General features: G+C 44.2%; 6 protein-coding genes across 9 annotated transcripts; 2 read left to right on the top strand and 4 right to left on the bottom strand.

Moving 5' to 3' along the window:
• The first annotated feature begins 13 nt into the window (after window positions 1–13).
• On the top strand, window positions 14–4,521 carry LOC100678106 (myb-like protein Q). Its single transcript, XM_003423804.4, has 5 exons — window positions 14–133; window positions 1,407–1,676; window positions 2,942–3,040; window positions 3,153–3,216; window positions 3,478–4,521. Exons 1-5 carry the CDS (start codon window positions 110–112, stop codon window positions 4,197–4,199), a joined length of 1,179 nt encoding a protein of 392 aa, XP_003423852.1. The 5' UTR covers window positions 14–109; the 3' UTR covers window positions 4,200–4,521.
• LOC100122101 (endothelin-converting enzyme homolog) lies at window positions 4,479–9,278 on the bottom strand. Of its 3 annotated transcripts, none has more exons than XM_001605652.5 (17): window positions 9,149–9,278; window positions 8,547–8,619; window positions 8,388–8,482; window positions 8,258–8,314; window positions 8,042–8,099; window positions 7,758–7,948; window positions 7,408–7,645; window positions 7,093–7,342; window positions 6,748–7,027; window positions 6,528–6,683; window positions 6,227–6,465; window positions 6,036–6,154; window positions 5,887–5,945; window positions 5,583–5,631; window positions 5,224–5,410; window positions 4,844–5,020; window positions 4,479–4,765 (listed from the first exon to the last, which is right to left on the bottom strand). In XM_001605652.5, the coding sequence occupies exons 1-17, from the start codon at window positions 9,168–9,170 to the stop codon at window positions 4,592–4,594; spliced, it is 2,424 nt and encodes an 807-aa protein (XP_001605702.1). In that variant the 5' UTR covers window positions 9,171–9,278; the 3' UTR covers window positions 4,479–4,591. The 3 variants fall into 3 exon arrangements, with proteins under 3 accessions (XP_001605702.1, XP_031776749.1, XP_031776750.1); XM_031920889.2 differs by having other exon boundaries at window positions 5,583–5,589; XM_031920890.2 differs by lacking the exons at window positions 8,042–8,099; window positions 8,547–8,619; window positions 9,149–9,278 and having other exon boundaries at window positions 8,388–8,429.
• A 1,610-nt stretch (window positions 9,279–10,888) lies between these two features.
• Window positions 10,889–13,412, bottom strand: LOC100113975 (histidine-rich glycoprotein-like). Its single transcript, XM_001606505.6, has 3 exons — window positions 13,295–13,412; window positions 12,921–12,971; window positions 10,889–11,846 (listed from the first exon to the last, which is right to left on the bottom strand). Exons 1-3 carry the CDS (start codon window positions 13,304–13,306, stop codon window positions 11,628–11,630), a joined length of 282 nt encoding a protein of 93 aa, XP_001606555.1. The 5' UTR covers window positions 13,307–13,412; the 3' UTR covers window positions 10,889–11,627.
• A 4,121-nt stretch (window positions 13,413–17,533) lies between these two features.
• On the top strand, window positions 17,534–18,704 carry LOC100679090 (venom peptide SjAPI). 2 transcript variants are annotated; one of them, XM_003423872.5, is made up of 3 exons: window positions 17,534–18,281; window positions 18,378–18,481; window positions 18,557–18,704. In XM_003423872.5, exons 1-3 carry the CDS (start codon window positions 18,218–18,220, stop codon window positions 18,635–18,637), a joined length of 249 nt encoding a protein of 82 aa, XP_003423920.1. In that variant the 5' UTR covers window positions 17,534–18,217; the 3' UTR covers window positions 18,638–18,704. The 2 variants fall into 2 exon arrangements, with proteins under 2 accessions (XP_003423920.1, XP_031776803.1); XM_031920943.2 differs by having other exon boundaries at window positions 17,758–18,281; window positions 18,378–18,447.
• Window positions 18,705–24,737: 6,033 nt separating this feature from the next.
• On the bottom strand, window positions 24,738–26,360 carry LOC100679124 (speckle-type POZ protein-like). The gene is made up of 2 exons (XM_003423873.3): window positions 26,147–26,360; window positions 24,738–26,070 (listed from the first exon to the last, which is right to left on the bottom strand). Exon 2 carries the CDS (start codon window positions 26,050–26,052, stop codon window positions 25,450–25,452), a length of 603 nt encoding a protein of 200 aa, XP_003423921.1. The 5' UTR covers window positions 26,053–26,070; window positions 26,147–26,360; the 3' UTR covers window positions 24,738–25,449.
• A 668-nt stretch (window positions 26,361–27,028) lies between these two features.
• Window positions 27,029–27,391, bottom strand: LOC103317871 (speckle-type POZ protein B-like). The gene has a single exon (XM_008217818.1). The coding sequence runs from the start codon at window positions 27,389–27,391 to the stop codon at window positions 27,029–27,031; it is 363 nt and encodes a 120-aa protein (XP_008216040.1).
• Window positions 27,392–27,987: the final 596 nt, after the last annotated feature.

Genomic DNA, 27,987 nt, shown 5'->3' with positions numbered 1-27,987 from the left:
CGTTATTTTTTGGCGGGGATACTCCTCTCCCGGCTCTTTTTTCGGTATAAAAGATCGAAATGGCCACCGAGCTGGCAGTTCACATACAAGCTCCCATCAAGCTGAGAACATGAGGATCTTCCTGCTCACAGTGGTGAGTTGTCGAATCGTTTTTCATTTCTTTCCTCGGACAGTTCGCGCAGCAGTGTTAATAATAATAATAATTTGTTCACAGTCTCTGGTGTAATTCCGGTTTTTGTGCTGTTCTATATAGCTGTATATATTCTAACGATTTCCCAACTTGAATTTTCAAGACGCTCTATATAACTAGCAAAGTTTCAAAAGCGTAATTAAATTGTGCGTGTGCGCGGCTAAGTAACCAAGTCGATTTGCATAAAAGACTTGGATACTAAACTAGTCTCGCAAACCTGTCGCGACGACGGGCCTTAGAACGCGTATATAGAGCCGCAAGTGAAAATGACAGTCGCGCAAAGTGCCGATATGGCCTGTCAATAGCATGAATTTACTATCTTACCGCGCGCTGACTCGAGGTTTTATTTATTTACGAATATTGACAAACGCTTTTCATTTTTAAAAAGATGATTAGAATAAATCGTCGAAAATAAATTTCTCATAATAACGTCAAGGCGCGATGTCCAATACATCAAATCAATCGAATAACTCGTACACTCTTACCTCATCGCCATAATCACGGTAATCAGAGGCTAAATACCCGAAAAATCAATCAACATAACTCTCTCGCGTGTCTCGTTTTGGCGCGTAAACATACCTATACACATATATCTATAGAAGTGTCATCCAATTATCCGTCCGACTCCAGGCGCGCAATTCCGAAATCGAAAGTAAAAGAGCCGCCGAAAGGACAGAAGATGCCGCGCGCTCTCCGACCTTGACGATGTTCGTAATTCACGAAATTATAATAACGCCGCATCGAGGAAAGCCTAGCAATCGGCCGGATTAACATTTCACCGATTTTTTATCCTCCCGCGGGACACGACGATTTATACGCGATATACCAGCCGCCACACGAAGTCGTTCGTTGATTTCGGCTGCGCTGAAAATCTCGTTGTTGTTATATTGTTTTTTTTTTCGAACGCGGCGTCGCGAAGATTAATCGTTCTTATTTTTATTTCGTTTTTGAGTACGAAAATAGAAATTTCCAATACCTTAAGATATTGGATAAATTTCAATACTTGAAATTCAATAAAACGCAACGTAAATAATCTCTCAAATCGTCCGCGCTTTCCATCGACATATACAACCTTACATACCCAAAAAGGTCCCTCGAGTGTTCTCGATCCTTCTCCTTTTTTTCCCTACTCTCTCGCATAGGTAGTTTACGGAAAACTCGTTCCCTGCAATCAAAGCCAATTAACCGAACTCGGCTATTTCTTTTTTAATCGCAGACACTCCTGGTTGCGTCGGCGGCTGCTGCCCCGGGCACCAAGTCGAAGCGCGACATCCTGAAGGGTGACTCGCGTTACGGTACCGAGTACCACCTGAAGCATCTCCACGTTCACGGATCCTCCGGTTCCGGAGATCAGAGCCAGTACCTGCCACCCGCGCAGCCCAGCAACCAGTACCTCCAGCCCGTCGACAAGCAGGTCGAGACTCAGCAGACCTTCGAATTGCCCTCCACCTCTTATGGAGTGCCTTTCAACAGCCAGGAAGCTCAGGTGAGAGTTTGTTGGATACGTTTTTGATAAAAACATTGCCATGGAGCTAACGCGTATTTGAAATTCAAATATTCCCGCATTGCGCAATAGTGAATTTTATCACAAATATATATACACGCGGATCCGATAAATATGCAATTGGTCACGGCCAATTAATATACATCATACGCGCGATTACCTAACAACTTGTTTACCCGCGCGCTGCTGCACAGTTCCAGATTCGAGATTCCGGAGTATAGTATAAAAGAATATAGTCAACGCTTGCATTCTCCTCGTCGATTTCCTCATTTAACCGTCGGCAAAAATTCGACACGACCATTATCTGTAATTAAAAGATACATTTCTGCCGTCGGCTATTAAGAAAAAAAAATGATTTACATTCGCACACAGTCGTGTTCTCGCTTCCTCGTGCGATAGAGTATTAGCCCAGTTTAGAGAAAGGCGTTTCGATATCGTAAAATATCCAGGTTGTACGCGAGAGTTTCCGAAAAAGAGAGACAGAATGGAAAGCCAGATCTACTTTCGATTTCAGCGCTGTGCGTATCTGTGTTACACATTAGTGGGAGTATGCGTGTCGCCCGTCACTAATGAACTCTGTTAGATTCGAGAAAAGGAATAATCTCGGATTAACATGAGATTCCTTATACTACTCGCGCATCACTGCGTATAAACGTCTTTTTACTCGATCGTTCTTATATCCTTTCGTTAAAGTCTCGTTTTCGGTCGGAGCATACGAGTCGTTTGATAAAAGCGTCGTCGTTGTTTACCTTCGCAAAAGTTTATATTTTTTCTTCGAAAAATATCTGCCATCGAACGCGATAAACAAACTCAAGAGACAAGTGCCATTTTCCGGTAGGACTGGTATTCAAATGACACACACCTCCTTTCATGAAGTCATAAGCGGCCGCATGTACGAGTGTAAATTAGCCGAGCGATATAAGTAGTCGCGGAGAAATGAATTTCGCGCTCGACTGACTCGCCTTTTATTTGTCGTGCAGCAGTCGGTTACGTTGCGCATAGAGCTATATCGACTATAGTACCGCCAGAGGTCGATAAGCGGAAGGTCCGTTGCATAATGACTATTAATAAATAGCCACGTGTAGAGAGGGAAGCGATAGACCAGCTTCATTGATGGACGGAAGTACAATTATGATTCCATCGTTTCTATTCTCGTCCCAAGAGCTTTAGCGATCGCGCTTTATTAATAGAACCGCGAATTTTTTTTCTATTCGCACATTGCTATATGAAACGCATTATTCTTTTAGGCTGCACCTGCCCCGCAAGTCCACTCCGTGAGCAGCCAGTACCTTGCCCCAGTTGCCGCTCAGGCTCCAGTTACCTCTTACGGAACACCCATTGTCAAGGTAAGTGCCGTTGAGGATGACTCGAAGATGAGCTATCGATTTTATCGACGAATCCGTCATGGACAGATTTTTTCCTATGAATATTTTACACACGTTTGTCTTTCGCACACAGGAGGCCGAGATCGTCCAGCAAGTCCAGCAAATCGAGCAACACCAGGCTCACGCTGAGCACCACGGTGAGGCTTTTTATCGATTTTTTTCTCGCTTTTTAATTCGTATAGAATCGGACGTATAGATGCAAGAATAAATTAAAGAGAGGTCAGGCGGTTTTTGGAATGAATTTAAAATATTTCGATAGCGAACGCGATAGCGATAAACTACACGATCGCTCGTTATTCCGGGTATTCGCGGATTACGCCACCCAAAAACTCGTTCCTGCTGTATAAATTCCGTAGAGCGAAAAATAAAAATTAATTATTACCGATTCTCGCTTCCAGCTGCCCCAGGAGCCCGCGTGCCCCACATCAGCTACGGTGTCCCAGCCCATCAGACCCAGCAACAGGTTCACCACCAGGTGCAACAGCAGCACCACCACCAGGTTCACCAGCCCGCCCCGGTTCCCCACAACACCTACGGACCCCCTGCCCAGGTTCACCACCAGATCCAACACGTTCACCAGCCCGCTCCAGTTCCCCACCAGAGCTACGGACCCCCTGCCCAGCAGGTCTACCAGCCAGCTCCCCAGGTGCAACACGTCCACCAGCCCGCTCCTCAGGTTCACCAGCCTGCCCCAGTCTATGGTGCCCCAGTCCAGCAACAGCACCACGAGGTCCACCACGAGGTGCAACAGGTCTACCAGCCCGCTCCCCAGGTTCACCAGCCTGCCCCAGTCTACGGTGCCCCAGCCCAGCAACATCACCATCAGGTTCACCACCAGGTTCACCACCAGGTCCAGCAACAGCAGCAGCAGCACCACCACCACCAGGTCCAACAGCAGGCCAGCAACGGAGGCTACGGCTACCCAGCCCCGGCCCAGCGCCTGGTCTTCGAGGCCCCGATCCAGTCCGTCGAGCTCTCCCAGAGCCACTCGGTCGAGGCCATCCCCGAGCACCACCACCAGGAATCCATCAGCATCGAGTCCGTGAGGAACTCTGCCCAGCAGTCCAGCCACGGCTACCAGCAACAGCAGACCGACTCCAACGGAGGATACGTCTACTAAGAACAGCCAATGAAGCGATATGCAACACAAGTGCGTGCGTGTGTGTGTGTGAATGAATGAGAGTACAAAATGTGCGACTGTCTTGACGTTTTTCAATGCAATAGAGTAAAATCATCGTTGATTTACGAGTGACCTATATATACGCGATTATGAATAATGTACACACTGTATAACAATCAAAAAAAAACGTCAGTGTTTTCCCCCAAGGGTGTGACGTTCAAGAGGGTTGTCGTGCAATCCTCGTCCCCCGATGGACAGCAGGAAAACGAAAAGGACTACTTTTTTTTTACGTAAATAAAATTCTTTTATTAAAAAAAATCAACTCGTTCTCGCTTCTTTTTTCTTGGTCCCTGTCAGTGCGTGTAAGAGAGAGAGAGAGAGAGAGCTCGGCTTCACCACAGTTGACATTTCTTCACGGGATTCATGTTCGAGCCGACGGGACAGTTCCAGGCTTTGCTGAAGTGTTCCGAGTTGCGAAGCACCATTTTCAGCCTCACGTGGCCCGGACAGTGGGGATCTTGTAGCATCCATTTCAAGGCTGTGGTCGTGTACGACTCGCACCACATCTATCGTAGAATAATAACGCCGATTGCGTAAGAAAAATTACACTTTATTAATGATTAAACAATTTTGAAAAGACTCACGTGCGCAAAACTCAGAAACAGCAGCTGATCGTGCGAGATATGACTGAAGCCCGGAAGATATCTCTCCTCACCGTGCTTGGCTTTCCACAGCTGATACGCGTGATAGGCCTCCCTCAAGCCTCCGTTATCCGCTATGTTTTCACCCAAGGTCAGCTCGCCGTCGATGTACTCGTTCACCTGTAAAGAACGCGTAAAAAGAATCGCTTTATCAGAAGAGGATCATCATACCAGAAACGTTTCAAAACCAGCGAGTATCATTGTTTCGATTTCGTAACAGTTTCGCAGCAGCTTCTATATAATCCGATGGCTATCTCGGAAAACATACGCTATAGACAAACAAACGATGAGAAAGTCTCATTTTAATATAACGCGATGATTACCTCCGAGACGTAGTACTCGTTGTACTGCTCGACGAAACAGGTGGTCTTGTCCGTGTACCTTGAGATCGTCTCGTTGCTCCACCACTGCTGGAGATTTCCTCGGCTGTCGAAACGCCGTCCGCTGTTGTCGAATCCGTGCGTTAGCTCGTGACCCAGAATCGTGCCTATCGCTCCGTAATTCAGGGCTCTGTGTGTTTAATGTAACGACCGGATTAAATACCGTATCCACCTGGGTCAGTTACACGATTTAGGTGCATAATATATAGTGTCTATATAGATATAACAAAACGTGATGGTTGTCACACTCGGTGCGGATTGTTAGTTAGTTAGTTTTTTTTTTTTTTTATCTGTATACTCACTCGAGGCCTAATCCGTAAAACGGAAATTGCAAGATTCCAGCGGGAATAGCTGCGTCCGTATACGCATTATACGGTATACGTGAGAATGTTAGGAGAAAAGAAAAATAATGGAAATTGATAATATAGCAGTGAGCTCGAGAGTTTTAAGTCGTACGCGCGCAGAGAAGCTTACGTAATACAATATATAATGCAAGTGGAAATGCGGTTGTATACTATGACTTTGCCGTTTTTGGTAATATCCTAATGAAGGAAATGCGCTTTATTGTTTGAAACGCGTATAAGTATAATAGTTTGCAACGATTACCTATTTGATTTTCTTGAAATGTATGCAGAGCGTTGACTTCCGTGGGTTCGAGTGGCCAACTGTAAAGTTACATATTATAGATTTGCATTGGAGTATTTTCTTCTTTTTTTTTTTTTTTGTACGCGTTTACGTAAGACTATTTCGCTCACTATGACTCGTCGTCGTCGTCGTCGGTTTCGTTGTTGGCCAGATCGAGTAAACCGTTGGAATTTTTAACGCGCAAGATCTGCAGCATGTTGTCGAAGTAGGTGTAGGACGACATGTTCAGCTGCGATAATTATCCATTATTTGAAAATTTTCAATCGCAAGCTGTGTATTGTTTATAATTTTCTCAACTCACGCCCTCGTAGTAGGAGTCGAGCTCGCCCTCTTGGAAGAGCCATTCGGGAAATCCGATGAGAGACTTCATTCGCCGGTTCTTCTCCATAGTGGCTATTTTCGTTCGGCCGTCCATCCAGTCGATGCTCGTGACGAAAGTCGAGAAGGACAGCTTTATGTTCTCCAGCATCTCGCTGACTTTGTCGCTCAAACCGTCGTCTATGAACGAGGGATTCACAAAGAGCCAAGCCACCGCCATACCTGCTCGATCCGATGCAGACATTTTAAATTCGCGATTATATTAACCATTCAAATTCACGTACCCATAAGCTCGTTTACATTCTCGGCACAGTACACGGACCACGACCTATCGGAGCTTGAGCCCGTGAGATCGTCTATGTAAGCGTTCCAAATTTTTCTCAGTTCTTGGGACGAGTAAGGCACACTGTAATCAACGACGGTCCACCAGATAGCGGTTTCTAACAAAAAAAGTCCACGTTAAAATTTATCAGGCAATCCCGAGTCGAACGCTTCGCAATTCACCTAACAGTTCATCTTCAGTGGAAGCCAAAACGACGGCGACCTCCTTCAGGTAGTCCAGGTCGCCGATCAAAACTTTCATCTCCGGATCGAAATCCACTATTCCTCTGAGCAGTTCCTGAACGAAGGGCTTCCAGAAGACTTTCGGCTCCAGGGTGTCGTTCACCTCTTTCACGTACTCGTCGGTCAGGCGCTGCAGCTCGTCGAGAAGCATGTAGTCGCTGTCCTGGATGTCTTCGTCGTCGTCGTCGTCTATCGTTTGATTTTCCGCGGAGTTCGCCAACTGGAAGGGTGATCTTCTTTTCTGATGAAATCAGTCAATTTTGTGGAAATACCAATGGATCTTACCGCGTAAAACACGCCGCTGAGTTTGTACACCCGATCGACGGTATCCTGGATCTCGTCCTCGGGGACAATGGAAAAAGGCCCTCGAGACTTGCAGGATCTCTGATCGGTCGTGCCGTTGCTTATGATCTGCTTCAGGACCTCGGACATGTAGACCTTTTCCGCCGACGAGAAGATCTTCGTGTCCTCGTCTTCCACTATTCTCCGGGCCTTTCGCTTCATCAGTTTCAATCGCTTTTCCAATATTTTATCACTAATCGAAAAATTCGCATTAAAAACACATCCAACCAAAACGTCATAATGAAGTATTCATATTACCTGGGAAAAGGATTCTCTCTTTCTGGAAGATCGATAACTATCAGATTCTTGCTACTGTCCCTCGGATCGGCCGATATGTAGGTCCCAAAAAACACGTCCGTCCAGAGCACCCGTTTGACCTTCGCCATTTGCAGCACAAAGTCCGAGGTATTTTTCGTTATAGCCGCGGGAATTTGCGGAAGACTCAACTCGTCCAGGAGATCGAACAGCGGACTCATTCCCAACTCGTCCCTGGCATCTGATAACGGAAAAGCGAATCCACGTTACATCACTGGATGCAACTCGTTCGTGACAGCGTATAGTTAACTTTTAACGATCCCCCCCCGCCCTCCCCGCCCCGCTCAACTTACCCACGTCCATGCAGCTCGCGAAGAGGGTTTTAGCCTCGTAAACGGCCCAGGGAACATCGTCGCCGGTAATATTTTTTATCAGCATATCTCTGATCCGCCTCGACACGCGTATGCTCCGTTCCCTGAACCAGCTGTGCTCCTGGCTCAGATCCATGGACGGATGGGCTTCTGGCCATCTGCCGCATGCGTACCTGCGCGAGGTTAAATTATTAATTTGGTCGATTAGTTGTTTATTCAATTATGCACAACGCACAATACGATATCGTGTCAATAAACTCGCTCACATGTAAAAGTCGTCGCAGGGATCGATGGAAGTGTTCATCGATTCCTTAAAACTCGCCGCTGCGAATGTGCAAAAGTTTGTCGGTTAATTTTTCCGAGTTCAAATTCTAATACACCCGGAAGGTTATTGCGCGCGTAATATATGTATATAATCAATGGCCATTGTGTGCGTGTGTGTGTGGGTGGGTGTGTGCAGGGGACTATAGTCGTACACATACCTATGCGCATACAGTCTTCATTGTCGCACAAATCCATACGCTGAGTAAACTTGGCATCTAAACAGAGTTCAATCGAAAGTGTGGGGGATGAAATGTTTATTCTTCCAGACCTTCGTTAAAATGTACTTACATAAAACAGACAGGACTACCACCGCTATCGACAGGGCAGTTATCACGAGGGCTAGGGTGATGAAGATCGGGCCTTTTTTTCTGTACTTTTTAAAGCTGAAAAAAAACGTCCAAATTCAAATCTCGATGTGTCTTCTAGATATTGTATTTTTGTACTTACAAAGATCGTTTGGACTTGACGCCGACTAGATTCTTCTCGCTGGTTATGGAGTACACCGACTGCGAGTCCGCCACTGAAGTTCGAATTTTGGCAACCAGTGAGGTGTAGAGAGACGCAGCGATTGTTACAAATTGAGAAATTAAAAGGGGATCAATGAAGATCGTCACAGACGCACGTAAGCATAAGCCTCAATAGGCTATGAGAACTATGCAGCCATAAGTGAGTTTTATTATAGCAGCGCAAGTAGGTAGCCGAGGGAAATATGGAAATCTACGAATAGCGCGGCTCTATATAAAGCAAAATTATATTCAGCACTGAGATCGCTATATTTATAACAGCGCAGTATCGTCGTATAGAAAACGATACCGATACCCCCAAAAAATCGTACACACGAAACACAAACTGCGATTCTCGCAACAGAAATAAAACTTTAAAAATCAGTAGATATATATATAAGAGCATCACACGAAAGTACACAACCATCGCGTCGGCGAGAAAACCGGTAGCCGGAAGTAATAATAACGCAACGCGAGAGCGCCGGCTCCGGTGTATTACACGTGAAAGCAAAAGGTAAGTATATAAACGCCGCCGTACGGACTCACCGGCGCGCTGATGGTTGTTCATGCTGCTGAATGGCCCACTGACCGGTACGAACTGACCGCTGAACCTGAGCGGCTATACCACTACTGCTCTTGTCTTCCGTGCGGCGCTGCGACGCCGCTGCGTCGATCGCGACGCTCCTCGCTTATATATACTTCTATATACGCTATATGCACATCGATCAAAGATTGAATCTGTCGTGATGCGGGTAGAATCGTCAGCGATCGTTTTGTCGCTGATGTCGCGTGTACGAGACAATCGTTAGAGTCGGCGGTGGCATCGATTCGCTTTTATTCTTCGGCGAACACTTTGAAGCGGCTCCTCTTCTTATTTTCCGGATAAATAAAGTATTACGCCGAGGGTTAAACATTTTTTACGCGGCGAACACATAGGAGGTTGAAAAACTCGTCGGAATCGACTTTTTCATTCCGAGCGATGCATTCGCGCCGATAAACACCAACGGCGCACGACCGGTAATTTCAACGATCAATTATGCAAACTGTCAGGTACTTTTATACGCGCGGGAGCTTTTCTCCGACTGAGTCACATTTTTCAAAATAAGCGACGTGCAGCTACTGCGAATAAAAAAGTTTCTTGAACCCATGCAGAAAAGGGACAAAAAAATTGGCGTAATTGCCTCGAGCTTCGCGCGCCGCTGCCGGAGTCGTATACGGAATACATTACGCTTCGGGCGAATTCCTTTATTATGTCGGCGGCGCAGATAGACACTGCTCGAATTGGGTGACTGTAAACGTCGATTATTATTGTCTCTCTTTTTTGTTGAATTATTTATCGATTCCAAGCACTGCGATAACGATTCTAATAACGAGTGTGTGTGTATAATTAAGAAATTTTCAACCGCTGTATAAGCTTCCCCGCATTAGTCTCGACTGACGGAAAAGTCAAGAAGGAAGAGACTCGCGAAGAAGAGGAACATCATAAGCGACGGAAGGAGGAAGCGACAGAGCTAAAGCTATAGCGTTTTACAAGTCGTGTTTGAGCGACGCGTTACCCCGGCAACATCAAATTGATTCGTATAACAATCGAGTGTGTCTGTCTACTGTACGTACGTCTCGTGTCCCGCGTTGTGACGTAAGTACGTTGGGTTTTCACGAGCTTTTTTCCGACCGAAGCTTTTTGTCCGAGTGGAAACGAGGAATCGATGATGCAAGGGGACGATAAGGACAGCTATTAGCTGTTTACACAGAGGCATGACAGCTCGTCCGCGCACACGTGGTGTTTTCGGTTCCGGTGTCGGGCTTAGCGCTTGTTAGGCTTGTTTATTAATTGTCTTTTTTTGCTGGTATTGACGGATCGATGCTCGATTGCGAATTCGGACTTATTTGATTAGGTTGCGCGATGATTTGATTTTTCTCTTTTTCAATTAATTAATTGTGTCGAGTCGATTCTTGCGAAATATTTTCAAGCTCGACTTGGCCAATTAGAAGCGTAGACTCGTGTCCAATTTTTTTTTTTTTTTTTATCGAACTTCAGTTTTGCATCGACATTTGGCTAGCCTGTACGAAAGCTGTTTGTATATCGAGATAGAGACGCATTTCGAAACGATCAAATTAGTGAAATACCATTTTCGTCCTACATCACTCTCCAGAGTGCAGTCGAGCTGAATATTCCGAGGAGTCATCGCTTCTGATTTCCGAATGTTCATATCGTGCGTTTATTTTCAGAGGATATTATGGAATTGGTATACAAGGGCATATCTCGCAATGATAACGAAAGACTTATTTGCCTGGTGTATCACAAGACGCAAAAATAAACTTTTATTAGAAAATAAATAAAAGTGTTCGAACGCTTTTTTTTTTGAGGGGGGCGGTGGGTGGGGTCACAGAGAACAAAAAATAGGGGGGCTTTTGGTACAAAGTTTGGCGCCTAAATGTACGCAACAAAGAAGAGCAATATACAGCACAGCCCGTGTATACAAAATTAGCCAATATACGTCGTACATCGCACAAGATCACGAGCAATTATGAGTACCGAAAAGAAAACGAAGAGAGGACATCACGGGCTGTTACGTAGGAGGTAGTAGGATACAGAGTAGGCTCGACTTTTTGACGGTGTCTATGTGAAGGAAAAAGCACTTTTTTTTGTTTGTTTGTTGTTGTATTTCGTTTAATTGAATAGAAGAAGATTTTTCATCCTCGCGGTGTGTCGCACCAACGATCCGCACGCGTCGCTCTTTTGAATTTGCTTAGCAATTTGGCTATAATCGTGTAATTGAAATGGAGGTACGAGTAGGGGGACAGCCCCCTAAAATAGGGGGTCCGTCCCGCATCCTCGGAGTCGTTTATCCTTTTTGAGAGTGAGATAGAGAGGGTTGATCGATCGTTGGCTCGCTGGTGTGATGATTCCGCTGCGTATCGAGAGAGAGAGAGAGAGTAATGTTGTTGGTGCTGGACTTGAGGGGGGGGTAGTTGCGCTGCAGTTATCTCCTCTCGGCGGCGGTTCCGGTTACGCTGCTACGATTTACCAGGAAGCGTGGTGTCCATGGACGTGCTTGATCTCAGCCTTGGGCTCATGGTAGACCTCGTAGCCGATGAGGTGGGGGTGGTGGGGCTTGGCGTCGTGGTAGTGGAACTGGTGGGCCTGGCTGTGGACCTTCAGGTGGAGGGGCTTGGGGTGAATCGGGGGAATCGGATGCGGCTGGGGCACCTGGATGGCGTGGACGTGTTCCTCATGATGATGCTGCAAAGAGAGAGAGAATAGTTTTTAGATTTCGTACGTGCTGTATGGTATCGATGGAACCGTCGACAACGAAGATCTGTCTTTTGCGCTGTCGTTCAGTCGACGGTTATTGGGGGCGTATAATTTGAACGTAAAAGTTCGACGATAGAGAGAGAGAGAGAAAATATTCGAGCTCGTTCCTGGCGAAACCCAGCCACTTCGAGAGAATTTTTTTCGATTTAAATTTGATACAATAAATACGTTACATGGTGTCCCAACTGCCAGGGGTTCCAACCCCCACTCTGCCAGGGATTCCAGGCGCTCTTCACAGCCCAGGGATTTTGCCAGCCGGAACTGCGCCACGGATCGTGCCAGCCCTGATCGTCGTTTCAACAATAATGTATTTGACTAGCTGTGTCTCTTTTTTTTTTGTTCCTTAATGCTTACTGTTTGTTTGTTTTTTTTTTTTTATGGAGTCGGTGATCCACAGTACGGAGGATGGCGATTTCGATGCAAAGACTTTCTTTTGCGATAAACGCGTAATATTCTTATTCTCGAGTCTCGAGAGAGAACGAGCCGAGCTTGAGCGAGCTTCTTTGCATCTCCAAAATCGGACTCTCCCGTCAAGAAACTTCACCGACGAATTAGCTGAACCAGATGCCTCCGTTATATGGGGTATACAGAGATAGAAGAGTTGAGAAAGACGAAAAGGCGCAATTACGAGCTCCGGTCTGCAGTCGAGCCGCGTGAAATTGCGCCTGGATTGTTAGAAAATTTAATGCTCCGCAGTTTCTCTGGAGAACAATGGGCTGCGCCGCTGAGTGACAAGAGCGACGAGCCGCGGCGAGAATCGCGAGCTGATTCTCGTGTGTAATGAGTATAAGTGGAAGCTTACTTTGGTAGAGAGAATTATTGGTTATACGATCGAGGAGGAGGGCTTTAAAGCTCTCGATCTTTCGATTGCGCTCTAAAGCGTAAGAAGAGAACGACGCGTACGCCTCCGCTGTATATTGTGTATTTATACGCGGAATCGTAAAAGCTGGCGTATTTGTAAGTGCGAACACTCGATATTACTCCTTATGCAATTGTAATTACCTCGTAGCCTGGGAAGGCGCTGGCGGCCACGACGACGGCGAACAGAACAATCTGAAAGAAAAGAGTTATGGTTTAGCGTTCTTGTATTGGCAGAACTGTTTGACTTCGGCTTTGCACAGAAATTTTCTAAACTGGATTTTAGAACACATTTGAATGTAAATGAAAGCTCTTGGCGCGCAAAATTTGAATTTGAATTTTACTCTTGGCGTGAAAAAATCAAAGTTTACGAATTCACAAAACGAAAAGCACAGAGTCCCGCACAGTATAATGTATCATAGCACTTGGTGTAAGAATCGTACGAGACATGCGTGTAACGTATAATTGTAAAGAGTGTAACGAGTGTAATGCTGCACACAGGCAGATAATATACTTACGATCAGCTTCATGTTGTCTAGTGAGAGTGATATACTCAACTTGAGTAAAGGAGAGGAGGTGTATGTTTATCTTGTGCGATGGGCCACGAGACACTACATGCCTTACGGGGCAGCGAGCTTAGCTTTTATAGAGGGACGGCGAGCTGCCCCCCCAGTCGTTTCCAGACCTAGAAAATCGCACGAGGCGGGGGCCCGTCGCGTACACGAGCCTCAACGTACACACCGCGACGGGGGAGACCCCTTTCACCTGCCCGACTACCTATAGCTTGTACTATCGGGCTACTATCTATAGGCGATGCATATAGCTATATGCAACGCGGCTTGAAACGCAGCGAGAGAGAGAGAGAGAGAGAGAGAGAGAGAGAGAGAGAGAGAGAGAGAGAGAGAGAGAGAACGACCCTCTCGATATACGCGCGTAACCAAGGCGGTATAGCGAGCGGACCCACTTCTCCTTGACGAGCCCCTTGCAGCGATATTCAGTTCGAGACACGCGCCGATGCTGGACGCGGTTTGCTGTTGGATTTTGGTAAAGAGTATATTTGAAATTTCTTCTCCTGCCTTCGGCCTAAGCATATAACTCTTCTACGTGATCGTAATTTTACAAAGTCCTTAACCGTTCTATTCCGATACGAACAAATTCATTTTCAGCCTGGCACATCGACTTTGAGTCTCCCCCTTAACCATCAGCCTCGTTAACATTCCATCGCGCTATCTAATCAGCCGAAAATCCTTCCTCGGCCACCCTCGGATCTTTATTCTCAGCATTAAACACTCGCGTCGATCGTCCAGTTGGACAGCTCGTCCGAAGGTTGCCTCTCGAGAGAAGCCGGTCAGTCGTACCTTGGCCGGATTTTCTAAATCAGGGCTGCTGCTACCGATAGCTCTTGGCTCTATAGCCATCATCTGGATCCGAGCGAGCCCAGCCATTTACAGTAAAGCCGGGATTCCGCGACGAGGTGTCAAGAGACCGCGTACGTTGGTCAATCGTTATTCGAACCTCGGCCGCGCCCGCGATTCATCCTAAAATCACGCGATCTCTGTATATGCATAAGTTTCTTGAAAAAGTCGTGTGTTATACACGCGTTGCTCGCAAGGACTCGAGCACTGGGACGCTGTAGGAAAAAAATTAAACAAACGATAATTGCCCTCATCTTCGATTCCGCTCGCATTCGCAGCCTCTCATCGTTCGATTAAGGATAAATCGTCGTTACCGCCTGAACTACCCGCTCTCGTTTTTTTTTTCTCGTTCGAGGCAGCGATGATCGTATACCCTTCTTCTTCCTCCTATAATACATAACATCGGCAATCACCTCGGGCGAACCGCTACGCTACTTTTTTTTTTTAATACATTGCGCAAGCGTCTATATGCACGTATTACACGGAGAGAAAAAATCTAGTACAAAATTTATTGCGGCCTCACTAAAATTGCCTCTTTATTGTTAAAAATGAGGCAACGCACCGCGCGCCGGCTTTACTGCTCTCTCTCTCTCTCTCTCTCTCTCTCTCTCTCTCTCTCTCTCTCTCTCTCTCTCTCTCTCTCTCTCTCTCTCTCTCTCTGTATACCTATCTATGCATGCGTGCGCGGTTCTCCTTTATTTAATGTCTCTATTTGGCTGCGCTCGCGCTAGTGCAATCGTTCTCCTATGCGCAGTGTTTCTCTTTCGTTTTTTTTTTCTTGCAGCTACTCTCGCGGCGCGTTTCGTCCACTTCGTTAGTCAGCGAGTTTTACCTGGAAATCGTAAAATCCCTGAGAGAGCTGCTCACGAAAGTTTAATGCTCGACGATGTGTATTGTAGCTGCGATTGTTATGTTGTGTTTAGGAAGCTCTCGCGTAGACAAAAAAAAAAAAAATCATTCTTGACCCTTTTCCATTTTTTTTTCGAAACGAAAAAAACTCTCCTTTTCCACAGTCTATTAATCACCACACGAGCTGCGCCTTTTTACATCCATATTTTGCAAGCGAGAGCGATTGGAAAGAAGCAAGTACTTCAGCATCTAATTCTGAAAAGCAAATAAAACTCGTATGCAGCGAGCTATAGAGCTTTACGATTTCAAACGTCGCGCGCTACACGTCTGAGCTAGTAAGCTGCTAGTACTACTGGAATCGATACCGGCGTTAAAGTCGCGGTAAATCATATCGGAGCTCGATTTTGACAATATTCTTGCGAAAAGCAATTTTAGCTTTCTTCTTAGATAATGCATTACAGACTGGCCGATAGCTGTTAGCTTGCACAAAGAAAAGCCATAGTCACAGCTGCGGAAAATCGCGAGTATAGATAGTAGCGGCGCATCGGGTGAGTTATACGGTTACAACATCGACGACGCACACCTCGAAAGTTATAACTGATGCTCACTCGAGGCTATTATCCTGCTGGCGCGAAGCGCATCGAAGATAAGAGGGCAGATAAGCCGTGTGTTATATTTCGCTACTTATAATGGGGCTGTTAAATTTTATAATTAAATGTTTCAGCTCCTCAGCATGCGCGGGAAATTTGAAAATAAGTTATTTAACTTAATCAGGACGATTGATGTTTGCATGAAAAATAAACGACTGAAAAATGAAATCAATTACACCATCAATATATCCACTATCGCATTACCATAAACTCGCGAGCAATGTCGGCAAAATAAACTGATCTCCAAGCTGCGTATACATATCAAATTCATTATCATCGACGTCCCGACACTACAACCACGCAAACACAGCGCGAAGAAAAAAATCTCGCGCATATTTCCGCAAAGCATTAGAAACGACGAAAAAAAAAACGCGTATACACGATGTATACCCACAGCCAGTTCGATCCATACCTACTCGTATAACGAGAGGCGAACGAACTGGACGAACGAGTTATCGTTATATATTTTCGTTTGATGGGGCGCGCGCGCGCGCGCGCGAAAAAAAGGCTACGCACATATTTAATCCTGTTTACGACACTCTGCGCGCGCACACTCTCCTCTATGTTTTTCCTGCCTTCGATATATATATATATATTTTTTTTTTCTTCTACTTACAGCCCCGTCATTTTCGCGGCTTGTCGCGCGCGTGTCCTAATCGATACGCGTGTACACGCCTCTCTGCATTACGTCACTTATGCAATTTATGCAGTGCGGCAAATTACAGAAATACTCGCGTGTGCTTTACTTTCGCCGGTGTAGCGTATTACAAGCCGAATGAAAAATCGAAGCGCCGATTAGAATTTTTCGGCGCGTTTTACAACTGGCGGCCTTGCGATTACGTAGTCGACGTAATGTACCGGCGTTTAGCCTTCGATGAAAGAGAAGAATCGGGGATATTATAAATGCAAGGTTTAATCGTCTTTTTGCACCTATATCGAGTGTTATGCGTATGAAATTATACACACCGCTCGGGTATACGCGTCGAGGAATTTGGATAAATATATGTGGACTAGATGCTATAATCCTATGTAATTTTCGGTCTTTTTCATATTAGAAAATCCGTCATTACGGCGCGTCTACACTTTTTCCGGGTCTGCGCGAGAGCTATATCGTTAAAATTCGTACAGAAAGTTTAACCCCTTACTCTTTCTCTCTTTCTATATCTCATATTCTTTAATAAATCGACGCAGCCGCATTATATTAAACAGTCGCGCGTATTACGCTCTTTTTGTTGACACTACACACAGCGCAGTTCTGATAATTGCGGCGAACAATGTGTAATACCACATCTGCTGCGATTATATATGAGAAAAGGAAGGCTGCAGCGAGCAGAGAGCGCTGGAAAGTAGGCCGATCGCTCGAGGCGCCGTTTGGGAAAACTGCGATTGTGTTGCGAGCGTTTTTCGCGGTTTCGCTTATACGCTCGTTATGTCGCTCTATGCTCTATATTATACACTGTAATACCACAACACACACACACACGCACTTGCTCAACGCGATGCGATGAGTTGCGATTCTCGAGCCTTTTTCCCAATAACCCTATATATAGACGAGATCCACGTTACTAAAGCTCACATTCATGATATATCTATATCTAGCGAACGCCTGTATAAATCGGTGGTGAAATTCGGGAGAAAAAATAATCCATAAGCTGCGCCGCGGCGCTTATTAAAAAGAATCGCGGCGGCAAGCCAGTTTTGCGCATTTTGCAACTTTGCGCGAAACATTAAAATTCACGATAAACAAGAAAACCAGTTCTCCGCACGCGCGAGGAGGGGGAGAAGAAAAAAAACTCGCTCAAAATTTCAACGAAAAATCACCGCGCGATCTATAAATCCCCTTACGATAAACTGCGCTCGATATATCAGCGGAAGATTTCCCAACTGTGTAATTATAGGAAAAAACGCGCTCGCACGCGAATATGCATAATATTATGCATACGATTATCGCGTGGGGAGGGCGAGTGTGTGTCATAACGGAAAAATCGGTCCGAGAAATTTCGATTTCTAGAAAAATTTCACAGACCAGCCTATATACGAGACTTTCGCGAATATAGTACTAGGCGACTCGGCCGAGCGTGAACTTATATCCAGCTGGTTAAAGGCTCGTTAATTATTACCGACGCTGCTGCTGCTGCTGCTGTGAAGCATGAACCGTTTCGTGTGTGTGTGTACCCTTTCGGTATTTTACATTTTTTTTACAGGTGATACGATGATTATAATTAGCGATTGGACGACTTTGATATGTTCGTCGGAGATAGAGCAATGCGATGATTAAGTTTTTTTTTCAAACAATATTTTGACAGCGATAAGTAGGCGCGTTGTGCATCGTTGACATTGTATACTCGATGTAGAGAAATCGTATAAGGAATTATTCGAGCGTTATCTTTCGCTGATAATTGACACTAACAATTCTCGTCGAACGTCCTGACATTGAAGAAGCGACTCGGTCTAATTGTGTGCTTATATACAGCGACAGTTTTTCCTGCCTTGCGCTCAGTGTTCTATCCAAGAGTGGAAGTAAATAATGTTCACGAAAATTTTTGCCTTTTGTCTCGTGCTGTTCGTCAGCGCTAACTTGGCGTCCATGAGTAAGTGTAATGAAAATTTATTTATGAGATTAGAATGTTGAATGATTTGACAAATAATAATTATAACCCAAACTTTATAACTATACTATTTGGCAGACGAAGCCGCTGATCACGATTGTCCAGCGAATCAAACGTACAAAGAGTGCAATTACATATGTCCGCCGAGGTGTCATTTGCATGTCGTCTGCCTCATAGTAGGAGTACGTATACCTTCTTTATTCTAAAAAAATCCTGAACGATGCTTCAAATAATCGCGATTTTCCATTTTCTTTCAGGTTTGTGCCAAAGCAGGATGTGCCTGCTCCGACGGTTACATGCTCAAAGGTGACAGTTGCGTTAGGCCCGAGGACTGTTGAGTATACCCAATTTATAAACGACTAAATATTCCCGACAATAAAGTGCCTATCGTTTAAGCAAACAAAACGTCTACGCGTTACTCTTGCACATACACAATTACACACATTCACTGTATATTCAAAGAAAACTCGTACACACGATCGCGCAAACGTGCGTATAACAATCGCTGTTATTGCGCAGTGAGATGACGCTTGCAACACACACGCAACGAAACTTAACATATATTAAATGAAGAAAATTGAATCACCCCCCCCCTCCTCCCGCGCATATAAGACAAAACAATTACACGAAAATAGTAATGCGCGTATGTATTACATACACGCGCGGCTTAATAAGATAAGAGCTAGATAGAAATTAAACGCACTCGTCGCGTATTATTTTTCACGCCTAACGAACATGCGAAAAAAAAGGAGACTCCTCGCTAGAAAGGAAGAAACCAAGCGTTATTAGCATTTCTATGCGTTTTTACGCTCGGCCGCGCGGCTTTTCCCACGATAATTCATAAAGCGAATATATATTATTACAGCAACAATGTGAGCGCGCATAGAGACTGCAGTTGCACACTGTCTCTCCTTTATATAGAAAAAAGAATTGCATCTATTTACGATGACATTTTTACTCCTCGTTAAATCAGCGTCTCGTAAAAATATCGTCCACCCGTAACCCCATTTTTCACTGGATAAAAATTGCGCGTCTTATTTTACATAATTGCGAAATTATAAGAGGAAGATTTCCCCTCTAATTTCTCCACTCGAGATTTAATCGATCGCGTATTTAGTATACGCAAGTTCGCCTAAATTTCCGGTGCATATATTGCGAAGGAACGATCGATGCTCGAATAACGGCAAAATAAATCAGCGGCAAACGCGGCCTCACGACTTTTATGATTCATGCATGCATTCCGCGAGTGAGCTCGTGTGCGGGATTTTCAAATGTAATTCAAGCCTTTGGTGTATAACTGACTGACAGGCTGTACACGCATACGTTATACTCTAAAATGAATAAAAAAAAAAATTGATTAACAAGCTCCAAAGTAAACTCATTATCGAACGTTATCTGCAATAATTCACGGCACAATGCGAAACGAGTCACATTGTGGATTTGCATGTATTAATATTTCCTGAACAGATAAGCGGCCCTATGCACTCGATTTATCTCGATATCACGTAAGACCTGTGTGCCTCGCACTTTCAACGAGTCTCTTTTTTTCTTACGCAGAAACTTCGGTAATAGAGCTTAGGTATATATAGTTCTCGCCCTGACCAAAAAAAAAAAAAAAAAAAAAAAAAAATCTTGGAAAATCAAGGCTGCTGAAGGTAGGTATATACCGGTACCTCCCGATTCGGCTGGAATTTATGCGCGCGAGCGCACCACGCCTCGACGTCGCGATCCAGATATCCGAGGATGGCGAGGCCGCGGGCGAGGCGATCGACTCTAATACTAAATCTTCTGCGACGGACCTCCTAATGTCGCGATCGTTTTTTAAGCGGCGAGACCATTAAAGGGAGCGAATAGTTTTGGTGTGTTTTGAAATTTCTGCGAGAACATGTATATACGATAAATTATATTTTTATGTATACTTGGGTATAATAATACAGTGGTATATCGCGCTGAAAGCGTTGTGTAACACGTCGCGACCGGGCGGACCGTTCGCTGATATAATTTGCAAATTCAGACGATTTAAAGTGCGCGCCTGAAAATCCTGTTGCGCTATGTACGTGTTACAGCGACGCACTGCACACAAACCGCGGCGTAATAAGCTTTCCGGTTTACTACTCTATTAATTTGAATAATTGCCATAAATTATACTTTGCGTACAGACCTGTATATTACACGCACGAATATGTTTCCTAATAAATCGGGAATCGGCACATATATATATATTCTTTGAGGCGATGTGTATGAATATTATTATAAGAATAACGTATCGCATATTACACACGATTTCACGCATAGGAGTGCGGATGCTTGCAAAAATGCGGAATTCTCATTCTCTCGCAGAGAGAGAGAGAGAGAGAGAGAGGGAGTCTTATACTGGCGCAATTTTTTCCTTACCGACGCGATGCTGCTGCGTTTGAATTAATGTACCGCGAAAAGAATATTACGCAGACTTTGTGTTCTCTCTCTCTCTTTTTCTTCTGTGGTGTATAGAGAGAAGTGTGCATCATTAGGCCACTTTCGATTTTGAGCTGCATTATACACCGATATATAGGCTAAGGAAAGTCAGCTTTAATGACTCATGAGGCATAAAACGCGAAAAAACTTACGCAATTCTCTCTCTCTCTCTTTCTTTCTCTTAATATAATTTATCGCGCACGCGTATAAAGGAGCAGACTTTGTTCGTTTGCGCGGAGAAGGAAGTGCAATTATTTTTCCCGATTCGGCGCAATCTTCAGGAACTTCTCTCTCTCCCTCTCCACAACAAATATACATATGATATAAATTTATTTCTAATACACCTCACCGCTGCGCTGCGCTCATTTCCCACAGGCAAATTATACCCTCGAATGCGCTGCAGCGCAGTAACACAAACACAAACGCGCGTATTTTTAAAACTCCCGCCAGAATAATCGACATTGCGCAACCGACGAAATTAATCCCCGCCGCCAATAAATTAGTCGCAATCAGGACTTCCCTCTAGCGAAGACATACCTATATATATATATATATATACACACATAAATCCAAGGAAGCACACAGTCTGGCGGGAGGAAACGCGAAATTACAATTCGATCGGTCTCACGACTTCCGCGTAGAGCTCACGCACTCGGTGCACACATACATACACATCTCTCGCGGAGGTGCGTTAGTTCTGTATATACGTCGCTATAGAGATATAGCCCCTTATGTAAAATCCGCGCGCGCTTTCTCTCCGCCAAATTATACGCGCGCAAGAGTACAGAGTACGTATATATACGCGGCGCATTTGCATAGTTCGCGCTACTATGCAGCGGATTGATTTTTACGGCCGAAATAATACTCGCGCAAAAATAATAATTGAAAATTATACGCTCACGCTGCACTGCTTGTATATACGTATATATGCTCTCTTTTGTGTACGAGTGTGTTATACATATATATATAGGTCGCTGCATCCCCGAGATCGATTATCTCGTTATATGCGCGCACGACAGGCAGTCGTTATTCCACTTTTTTTTTCGCGATTTTTACGGCGGAATTCGACATAGTCGCCGCTTTACGCGATCAAGAGCCCGTGGTTAATTGATTCGGGAGAGCTTTATTTTTATATTCATACACCGGCGCGGTATAGAGCACTTTTACGTCGGGCTAATGGTCTCGGCGCAGAGGATAGTAAAAGCGATTTTTAAGCACTCGAGCGCATGATTTACGATGTGAACTGTCCGTCTTCTTAAATTGAATTTTCATCGCGATTTTGTAACGCCTCTTCTATCCATTCGCTGTAAGAATAAGGAATAACGAAAAAACTGCGTTCTAGATCGAGAAAAGCGATGTCCGATGCGCCGATCGAGATAGCGGCGCGAAACGCGCACATCATACGCGCGTCGTAATAGCCGCGCTCGGCTAGAAAGTCTATTAAATAATAAATAACCGTACGGCGATCATAATAATGCCCGTAACTCGGCTTCCTCGCTCATCAGCTGTTGCCGCTGTACTAACGACTCTCCCCGGCGCGGTGTGAAGTTCCCTTTCAAAATATAAACATGCCTATAGCTACCGATTAATTATGTACGGACGCGTCGATCGGAAATCGATTTATCAACGATCGTTGATAGAAGAATTTCGTCGCTTCATCATCAGAAATCGACGCGACGTTACTCGAGAAATCGAGAGCTGCTATTACCGATCTCCGCGTAATTAGAGGAGAAAAGTACGCGTAAAAAAACGCGGTGTAGCTCGCGGCAATTAGAGACGCGAACGAATCCAGATCAGTGAAGAGTCGAGGAGAGGAGAAGGTAAATGGGCGCAAGGAGACCGATAAAAACGCGATCGCTTACTAATGTGAGCGAGAGAGAAAGACTGTGACATTGCGGTAGGTCGGAGAGGAAGGAAGGAATCTCGCTACGAATGATGATGATCATATCGAGGTGATGCTCCTGGATAGTACAATCAATTAACCGGTAACACACAGGCGTGAATCAGTCTGAATAAGCCCTCTATACACCCAATAAACAAACCGATTCCTTACCGATCATCATTCACACGCCTCTGAAAATCGTCGCGATCGCTTTCGCTGACAACCGTAAGAGATAGCGATTTCGTTACGAAAATCGAAGACATAACCGATCTCCTTCGGGCCACTATCTGCAGCGTCGAGATTTACCGGAGATACGCACGCACACACACTTGCGAAAGCGGCAAAACCGATAGTTAGCGCTCGCGATATATCTCTGCGCCGGGCGCGCGGCTCCCGGAAGAAAGAGCAACGCTCCGAGCGGAGAAGGAGAGCGAGACGCGCTCGTAAAACCGCGAAATTGCATTCTTTTCGGAGGGAGATACCGGTCATGCTCTATACACTGATTTTCCCATCGTCTCGGGGTCAGCTGATTGTGTTATTATGTGTATACACCTGTGTGACCTGTGTCCGAAATTTTTAATAAAGTAACGGTTGGATAATTCGTGTGATCGGTTTCGTTCGGTATACACAATTATTGCCGTGATTGGAGGAGCTACCCACAGCAAATAATGGGATGATTGTGTTTATTTGTTATGTAAGAGAACAAGGATCGCGTCGTAAAAAGCCTTTTTTTTATATATAACCGCGAACAATATATTCGCCTGTATATTGCGCTTATAATTCGAATTAGTCGGCACCGTTCGAGTGACCGAACGCCAGCAAGTACCCTTACACCTCGTCGGCATGATACTTTAACGGCCTATAAAATTCGTCAGCTCGGCTCTCTGCGCTGTACCGCCATCGCAAATCGAATACACCAGCTTATTCCACACAGTCTACAATTGAGTTATTCAAAAGGAGAACTAGCTCGATCGAACGACGTGGCGTGCGCTTGTAATGCTTAATTTATTATAGCCTGTATACGTGTTTTATATTTGTTGTGTATCCACATAATAAGCGAGCAATAACGCGTATATGACGGTATAGAAAAAGGACATCTCTCCTGCACACTTGTATTACATCAGTGATGTAAGGTCAAGGAAGTCGAACACGGATTATGCACACATGCCCCACATGTACACCTATGCTGTGCATTTCGAATATAAAACAAAAGCGACGACAAATTCATGCAGCATAATAACACGGCTAATTAAATCAAGTATACACAGCTGCGAACTTTACGAAACCCCATTTTGACAAAACTTTTTGCGAATTAGCCGCATTCGACAAAAAAAAAAGACCGCTAAATAGCCGGCGGTCAACCTGCGCCGGTTTACTTTTACTTATTAGCGCGGGCGCGAACTTATAAACTACATATCCTGCGACGAAAAAAAGCAAGAGCCATGTATACATACAGGCCATTAATAAGCCAACATACACACACACACACATGCATCTAGCGGAAGGAGCTGTATAATACACTGTAGAGAGCAACTGACGAAAAAAAAAAAAGAAGTCGGGCGCATTTTTCCCATTTCGCAATTGCACCAGACCGACGAAACGGATCATTACGTGAAAATGCGATTTTTCCACCGGTGGCAGCGCTCGCGCGTGCGGCAATTATTTTTAGAAAGGAACCAGATAGCCGCGCTGCGCTAATGACATTCAGCAGCTGCACAGCGCGCGAGTCGAACTTTATGTATCCCCGAAATTGTAATTGCGACCCTCGTGTCCCACGCCGATTTATCGCCCGCACTTGCGCCGCCTGCGTTCTGTGTGTGTGTACACTTTGATGAATTAGCGTGATTCATATTTTTCTTTTGTTCTGTAATCTGCGAGACAAGACGTTTATCCGCGAGACCAATGGGCCTATAAGTGTCGGCGATTTTTGCACTTTTTTCGTCTAATGACCGTGGAATCGACTGCTGCTACGCTTGTAATGTGCTCTGTTCTAATTTTCCGGCAATTTGGCAGGTTCTTTCTTGTAATTCGTCTGGGGGCGGTCCTGTCGACCTACATTTTCTAGGATTCGACTGCGGGTGTATGTGTGAATTGACGGTAGGTTTGGAAAAACATTGTGTTTTATTTGCTTATACACTTATACACATGCATTGCGAATTGGTGTGGCTTGAAAAAATAACGGCAAGTTGGTAGGTTGCGATCGTGAAAATAAGGTATTAGGCTAACTATAACTATACAAGCATGAATTATGTGTAGAATAACAAATATTACAAATGTTTGGATTACCGACTACTCTTACATGTGTGTATTATTCGATTTCAGCCCAGTGTGTTATTAACATAGCGCTTGATGTAAATATGGAAGTAGATGGTTATATCGGTTATTCGGCTGTATTATATAGGACGGGCAGCAATAGTATTTAAATAAGTTATTTGTTTAAAACGAATTTGCATTTAGCTACGTTAAATTTATAAGTAAAAATAAACACAAAACAACCAGAAGTTATACGTTTTACTAATAAACGTGCACAAACTTATGTGAATTTGCCTCAGCAACAAATATACTATTATTGTATAGTTTGCTTTCTAAAATTTCATCGAAACGACGTTCTAGCAGACTTTTATACTCTGGGTCAACGATAGGTTATAGGTCTTCCGAATGCACAAAGGCACAATCAATTCAATTAAAATTTGTTTAGGCAAGGAGTTCATCTCTGGTTTAAAAAGACATCGTGCAATCATTCGGAGTCTATCAGCGCGATGTGATAAGCGATCACGCGTTGTCTAAGCTATATAACTTTCCAGTAAAATAACGTTATTCTTGGTTTACCAAAGAACGAAGTACTTCGATTAGAACTTCGCGAGGCAATAATTCACACTCCGGTTTGGTACCGACATCGCGCGCATTTTTAACGATAAATTCGATCGACTTCTTCTTTAATTTAACCATGCGCAGTCGATCGGCGAGTTGAGCGCAACCGATGACATTGTCGACGTTCAAAATCTTAATCAACCTCTCTTCGCACATAATCTTCAGTCCATTCACTCCGTAGGTGTGAGCTGCTGTCGCAAGTTCGACGAGTAGGGCATCGTCATATCTGACCTTTCTAGCGTAAATGAAACGGATCATTTCCACGAGAACTTCGTATCTTACATCGGTAATGGCGACGATACTCTTATTCATCTCGGCGTTGAACAGAGTGGCGAACACTGGACTGCACTGCGCGAGCATGCGTTTGTGTGCATTGACGGATTTACCTTCCAAAATGCAGTGAAGGGATATGACGTCACTAATTTCAACTTCGTTAATTCTAAGCGCTGTACATTGGTCCACGAGACGAGACACATCGTCATCGCCTTGATCTTCTGCTCCTTGCTCAGTTGCTTTTTCTATTTCCGCGTCCATCATGTATGCCATTGTTCGAGCAGTGTATATCTGCAGAAATGATGAGTTAATTAGGATTAAAATTGTTGTGTTTCGTGTATTTATATCAATAAGTGAGTATTTCTACCTTTAATATTCGGAAAATTTTTAGATGGAAGTGTATACGCGTCTTCAAGCAGGGTTGATCACAAATTCAACAAGGAAGGTATAAAATTAATTAATTAATAATAATGATAAACAAAAAAAAAAAACATAGAACTGTAGAAACTTCAGCCAACGTGCACCTACGGTCAAGTTCAAGAATGTAATAAACACCGCTCGCTGTCAAAATAAGCGTAGTGATCATGTTCTCTCAGGCCCACGCTTGGGCTACCGCCTACCCGTAATCCGACCTAATGCGCAGGCGCAGGGCCGCATCTGCGCGAAAAGAAAGGGAAAATTTCTTCTGCTACCTTTTCTGTTTATCTCTATCTTTTAAAAAACTCAGCCATTTTAACCGAAATCGCACCAGTAATCCGTCATTGTACGAAGACTAGCCAAGATTACCGTAGAGTTCAGCAGTTTTAAAGAATCAATTCGGTCATTTTTGCTAGTGTCCCGCGTAAGCGACCAATTTTACGAGTCGCGACTCGCCAAAACTACCAGTGGCTCACCGTTGTTCTTACTGAACAGTCGTTACGGTGGTAGAACGGTTAAAACTACCGGACTTTACAGCAGAAAAATCTTTTCTTCCTCGTTTTTGCGAGAGACGCGAACACCGTGCACAGATCGTGCAGCAATAGTTATTATATAATATGTGCTGAAAATTGATACTTGTGTACATACATATTTACCTATAACACCGCGGTTTTCTTCATTCAAAAATGTACACGTGAGTCGAAATAAATAATGCGAAAGAATTGTTCACGACAAACGTACTATCGTTATATATTATTAATTTAAAAAAATATATATATAAGTATTATTATTATATTATATAAAAACGCTACAAACTATCAGTAAAGTAACGTTATGCCAACTTGTTTGCCATACACTGAAATACTTCGAATACAATATCCTGAGGCAACAATCCGAACTCCGGTTTGTTACCGACACAATAGAGCGCATTTTTCACGATAAATTCGATCGCCTTCTTCTTCAATTTAACCATTTGGAATGTGTCGGCGAGTTGTACAAAATTGATGACATTGTCCATGTTCAAGATTTTAAGCATCCTCTTCTCGCATATATTCTTCAACCCATCCAATGCGTATTTGTCCGCTGCAACCGCCAGATCATCAGCGAGTGCATCGATGTCATTTGTCTTTCCGGCATAAATGAAACGAATCATTTCCATAAGAACGCCGTATTTGATATCGGCAATCTCCACCATGTTCGCCTATTTTTCCGTCATCTCGGTGTTGAACATGGCAGCAAACACAGAACTGCTTGTGTGCCTTAACCTCTTTACCTTCCGATATAAGGGTTACGTCACTCAAATTGCTGCTGGTGAAAAGAGCCTCGTATTCGTCTTGGAGTTGAGGTAGAACATTGTCTTCTACTTCTTGGTTTGTTGTCTTGTATGCTATTTCATACCCAATTCTCAACTGAGAATAAACTTATCGTCGTTTAATATGCCATTTACTGAGCTTGTAACAAACTTTCGGGATGTAATGTTGGAGTATCCCCATGTTTCGCCTTTTATGAATACATGTGCATCCATAGTTTTCGACAGCATTGCTTGACCTTCTTTATCAGAAAACGTGATAGTAACCACGGCTTCGATCTGTGCAAAAGCTTGAAAAACTATAAAAATAGATAAATAATCTTTTACACTTTCTCTTTGTCCATTTGGACACCATTCAATATTGCTTTTGTCATTTTTTACACTCGTGAATTTTGGTGATTCCAGATATTGACCAACGTTCAGGCAGCGTGTAGAAAAATTATCAATTTCCCAATCGAATTTCGAGGAAATGGCGTTGACGT

Source organism: Nasonia vitripennis, chromosome 1, assembly GCF_009193385.2.
Source record: "Nasonia vitripennis strain AsymCx chromosome 1, Nvit_psr_1.1, whole genome shotgun sequence".
NCBI classification, from domain to species: Eukaryota; Metazoa; Arthropoda; class Insecta; order Hymenoptera; family Pteromalidae; genus Nasonia; species Nasonia vitripennis.
The sequence above is the reverse complement of the archived record's forward strand: the minus strand, read 5'-3'. Positions and strand labels throughout refer to the sequence as shown.

Coding starts and splice junctions, on each gene's coding strand:
- LOC100679090 (XM_003423872.5), top strand. CDS start 18,218: ATGTTCACGAAAATTTTTGCCTTTTGTCTCGTGCTGTTCGTCAGCGCT. Junction 18,282..18,377: donor CGCTAACTTGGCGTCCATGA/GTAAGTGTAATG, acceptor ACTATTTGGCAG/ACGAAGCCGCTGATCACGAT. Junction 18,482..18,556: donor TCGTCTGCCTCATAGTAGGA/GTACGTATACCT, acceptor ATTTTCTTTCAG/GTTTGTGCCAAAGCAGGATG.
- LOC100122101 (XM_001605652.5), bottom strand. CDS start 9,170: ATGAACAACCATCAGCGCGCCG. Junction 7,949..8,041: donor CCCTGCGACGACTTTTACAT/GTGAGCGAGTTT, acceptor AACCTCGCGCAG/GTACGCATGCGGCAGATGGC. Junction 6,466..6,527: donor GAATGTAAACGAGCTTATGG/GTACGTGAATTT, acceptor CGGATCGAGCAG/GTATGGCGGTGGCTTGGCTC.
- LOC100679124 (XM_003423873.3), bottom strand. CDS start 26,052: ATGGCATACATGATGGACGCGGAAATAGAAAAAGCAACTGAGCAAGGA.
- LOC103317871 (XM_008217818.1), bottom strand. CDS start 27,391: ATGGTGGAGATTGCCGATATCAAATACGGCGTTCTTATGGAAATGATT.
- LOC100678106 (XM_003423804.4), top strand. CDS start 110: ATGAGGATCTTCCTGCTCACAGTG. Junction 134..1,406: donor GGATCTTCCTGCTCACAGTG/GTGAGTTGTCGA, acceptor TTTTAATCGCAG/ACACTCCTGGTTGCGTCGGC. Junction 3,217..3,477: donor GGCTCACGCTGAGCACCACG/GTGAGGCTTTTT, acceptor TCTCGCTTCCAG/CTGCCCCAGGAGCCCGCGTG.
- LOC100113975 (XM_001606505.6), bottom strand. Junction 11,847..12,920: donor GCGCCTTCCCAGGCTACGAG/GTAATTACAATT, acceptor CTCTCTTTGCAG/CATCATCATGAGGAACACGT.